Raw genomic sequence first — 4,082 nt, 5'->3', positions numbered from 1 at the left:
TTCTGCTGTGTGAATGGGACAGTAGATCTCCATACAACACAATGCACAGTACATTTTGCAGAATTTCTTAGGGGAATTTATCCAGCAGATTCCACTAGGAAATTCTGCTGTGTGAACATAGCCTCATATGGAAATTCTGCTTGGAATCTGCATCAAATTACTTGGATTTTTTCGCATGGAGAAGTAGGGAAATTAAGTGAGAAAATTCAGCCCTGTGAACATCGCCTTATTCTGCTCAGTTCAAATGTTAGTTGAAGTCTACTTCAGTTTAAACAAAAGTGAACCTGGAGGCGGCTATAAGCCCTGATTTAATTTGTTATGGTACAGATGGCATTATGCAGAACTAATCTTGTTTATTTCACTAATTGTCTGATGGAGAGATAAGGTAGAAAGTTTTCACAGGATGAAGATTGTGCCTTCCAGGTACAGAACACCGGTAAGAGGAAGCCGAGATACAAGAACGAGAGGAACCTGTGGGCCGCCTGGCCGCCAACCTTGCTGGATTGAAACCAAGTGTTGGAACTGGCAGTGGTAATAGTGGTGGTGGGAGGGGAGGGGGGTAGTGGTGGTTCCAGTCGTGATGATAGTTGAGATAGTAGTGGCGGTGGAGATGGTGATGGTGGCAATGATAAAAGTCGGCATAGTGGCTGATAATAAACAGCTGGTAAAATTGGTGGTGGAGAGAATGGTGGTGTGCATGTGGAGATTCTGGTAATGGAGGTGGTGTAGGTGGTGGCTCTAGTGATGGAGGTGGTTATAGTGGTGGTAATAGTGATGAAGGGGGTGGAGATGGTAGTGGTCATGCCAGTGATGGAGGTGGTATAGTGGTGGTAATAGTGATGAAAGGGGTGGAGGTGGTAGTGGTGATGCTAGTGATGGAGGTGGTTATAGTGGTGGTAATAGTGATGAAGGGGGTGGAGATGGTAGTGGTGATGCTAGTGATGGAGGTGGTATAGTGGTGCTAATAGTGATGAAAGGGGTGGAGGTGGTAGGGGTGATGCTAGTGATGGAGGTGGTATAGTGGTGGTAATAGTGATGAAAGGGGTGGAGGTGGTAGGGGTGATGCTAGTGATGACGGTGGTTATAGTGGTGGTAATAGTGACGAAGGGGGTGGAGGTGGTAATGGTGATACTAGTGATGGCGGTGGTGATAGTGGTGGTAATAGTGATGAAGGGGGTGGAGGTGGTAGTGGTGATGCTAGTGATGGCGGTGGTTATAGTGGTGGTAATAGTGATGAAGGGGGTGGAGGTGGTAATGGTGATGCTAGTGATGGCGGTGGTGATAGTGGTGGTAATAAGGATGAAGGGGGTGGAGGTGGTAGTGGTGATGCTAGTGATGGCGGTGGTGATAGTGGTGGTAATAGTGATGAAGGAGGTGGAGGTGGTAGTGGTGATGCTAGTGATGGAGGTGGTGATAGTGGTGGTAATAGTGATGAAGGGGGTGGAGGTGGTGGTGGTGATACTAGTGATGGAGGTGGTGATAGTGGTGGTAATAGTGATGAAGGGGGTGGAGGTGGTAATGGTGATGCTAGTGATGGAGGTGGTTATAGTGGTGGTAATAGTGATGAAGGGGGTGGAGGTGGTAGTGGTCATGCCAGTGATGGAGGTGGTTATAGTGGTGGTAATAGTGATGAAGGGGGTGGAGGTGGTAGTGGTGATGCTAGTGATGGCGGGGGTGATAGTGGTGGTAATAGTGATGAAGGTGGTGGAGGTGGTAGTGGTGATGCTAGTGATGACGGTGGTTATAGTGGTGGTAATAGTGACGAAGGGGGTGGAGGTGGTAATGGTGATACTAGTGATGGCGGTGGTGATAGTGGTGGTAATAGTGATGAAGGGGGTGGAGGTGGTAGTGGTGATGCTAGTGATGGCGGTGGTTATAGTGGTGGTAATAGTGATGAAGGGGGTGGAGGTGGTAATGGTGATGCTAGTGATGACGGTGGTGATAGTGGTGGTAATAGTGATGAAGGGGGTGGAGGTGGTAGTGGTGATGCTAGTGATGGAGGTGGTGATAGTGGTGGTAATAGTGATGAAGGGGGTGGAGGTGGTAGCGGTGATGCTAGTGATGGCGGTGGTGATAGTGGTGGTAATAGTGATGAAGGGGGTGGAGGTGGTAGTGGTGATGCTAGTGATGGCGGTGGATATAGAGGTGGTAATAGTGATGAAGGGGGTGGAGGTGGTAGAAGTGATGCTAGTGATGGAGGTGGTGATAGTGGTGGTAATAGTGATGAAGGGGGTGGAGGTGGTAGTGGTGATGCTAGTGATGGCGGTGGATATAGAGGTGGTAATAGTGATGAAGGGGGTGGAGGTGGTAGTGGTGATGCTAGTGATGGAGGTGGTGATAGTGGTGGTAATAGTGATGAAGGGGGTGGAGGTGGTAATGGTGATGCTAGTGATGGCGGTGGTAATAGTGGTGGTAATAGTGATGAAGGGGGTGGAGGTGGTAGAAGTGATGCTAGTGATGGAGGTGGTGATAGTGGTGGTAATAGTGATGAAGGGGATGGAGGTGGTAGTGGTAGTGGTGATGCTAGTGATGGCGGTGGTGATAGTGGTGATAATAGTGATGAAGGGGATGGAGGTGGTAGTGGTAGTGGTGATGCTAGTGATGGCGGTGGTTATAGTGGTGGTAATAGTGATGAAGGGGGTGGAGGTGGTAGAAGTGATGCTAGTGATGGAGGTGGTGATAGTGGTGGTAATAGTGATGAAGGGGGTGGAGGTGGTAGTGGTGATGCTAGTGATGGCGGTGGTGATAGTGGTGGTAATAGTGATTGGAGTAGTTCTGGCAGTGGTGGTGTAGATTGTGGTGATAAAAGTAGAGTAGTGCAGATAATGGGGGTGATAATATTATTGTAGTATTTATGTTGGGGAAAGACGGGTCGATGATTTGGTGTCAAACAGCTACTTATGAGCATGAACAAGAAATAAACAGTATCATACAGAGAATAAAGTGTTATATTGCGTCACATCAAAAGGTTTGATCAGTGGAGGTCCCAGTGCTGAGACCCGCACGATCTCTAGACACATTCGGGAGAAGAGTGCGGTTACATGCTTCATTCTCTAGCTCCCCGTTCAGTTTGACTTTTGCAGGACATGGGTTCAATAGACTTAGAATGGAGCTTCTCTCCTGCGACGAGATGGATCAAGCAGAGAGTCTGGGAGAGAAGCATATTCCCATCAGTCTAAACATTGGTGGGGGTCTCTGAGACCCTAGCCAATCAAAACTTTTCACACGTCAAAAGTTTTTTTTTAAATGACCGTAACTCTTTTTGAATGGATATTGGCCTCCAGACTGTAGTCCACGATATTGAATGACAAAGGAAGCTTTAGACCGAGGTTAGAAAGCAAAAGAAACCAGGGTCTAGGGGGTCAAACCAATTAAAGGAGTACTCCGCCCCTAGACATCTTTGGATAGGAGATGAGATGTCTAATCGCTGGGGTCCAGCAGCTGGGACCCTTGCGATCTCCGTGCAGCACCCGTCGTTTGTTTAGAATGCTTGGTGTGGGGGTCATGATGTCACGCCACACCCCCTCAATGCAAGTCTATGGGAGGGGGCGGCACGCCCCCTCCCATAGACTTGCATTGAGGGGGTGTGGTATGACATCACAAGGGACATGGCTGGGACATCACAACCCCCGCTGCCGGCTCCAAGTGTTTGGAACAAAATGTTAGGGCACCAGAGTACTGCTTTAATGTGAAGGACTAGGACATAACACAACCAGTGCCCCATAGAAGGTCCTGCTAGGGAATCATGATGATGCGGATGCATTATATGGTACATTGTACTTTTTGTTTTGGTTCTTGTTGTTTTCCCATAGAATATCTGTGAAATTATCTATCATTACGATCATTAATATATATAGAAGGTTTTGTTCTTTGGGTGGATGTGTTATTATGACCTTGTCAGGCTGCGATCCCATCATCTGTCATTGAACCTGGAGAACCAGATTGTAGGTGTGGAGAGTTCTGTGAGGGCAGAGCCCAACAATGTCTCCTATTGACAATGACTTATAGGGCCATGTGCTCGGCGTGCCCGGGAATCATCTTCAGCTCACCCCATAGATATTTCGTATCTCTCATAGTTTCTA

The 4,082-nt window shown here is 47.9% G+C and overlaps 1 protein-coding gene across 1 annotated transcript; it reads left to right on the top strand.

The window, feature by feature from the left end:
• The first annotated feature begins 580 nt into the window (after positions 1-580).
• On the top strand, positions 581-3,199 carry LOC130291995 (loricrin-like). The gene is made up of 3 exons (XM_056541426.1): positions 581-711; positions 1,496-2,754; positions 3,084-3,199. Exons 1-3 carry the CDS (start codon positions 581-583, stop codon positions 3,197-3,199), a joined length of 1,506 nt encoding a protein of 501 aa, XP_056397401.1.
• The last annotated feature ends 883 nt before the right edge of the window (positions 3,200-4,082 follow it).

This window comes from Hyla sarda, chromosome 9, assembly GCF_029499605.1.
Source record: "Hyla sarda isolate aHylSar1 chromosome 9, aHylSar1.hap1, whole genome shotgun sequence".
Lineage (NCBI taxonomy): Eukaryota > Metazoa > Chordata > Amphibia > Anura > Hylidae > Hyla > Hyla sarda.
This window is presented reverse-complemented; position numbering and strand designations above follow the sequence as displayed.

Bases quoted from the DNA above. Each gene is read 5' to 3' on its own strand.
- LOC130291995 (XM_056541426.1), top strand. From the start codon at position 581: ATGATAGTTGAGATAGTAGTGGCGGTGGAGATGGTGATGGTGGCAATG. The intron at 712-1,495 runs GTAATGGAGGTG...TGGTGGTAATAG, and splicing joins GTGTGCATGTGGAGATTCTG to TGATGAAGGGGGTGGAGGTG. The intron at 2,755-3,083 runs GTAATAGTGATT...TGACTTTTGCAG, and splicing joins TGGCGGTGGTGATAGTGGTG to GACATGGGTTCAATAGACTT.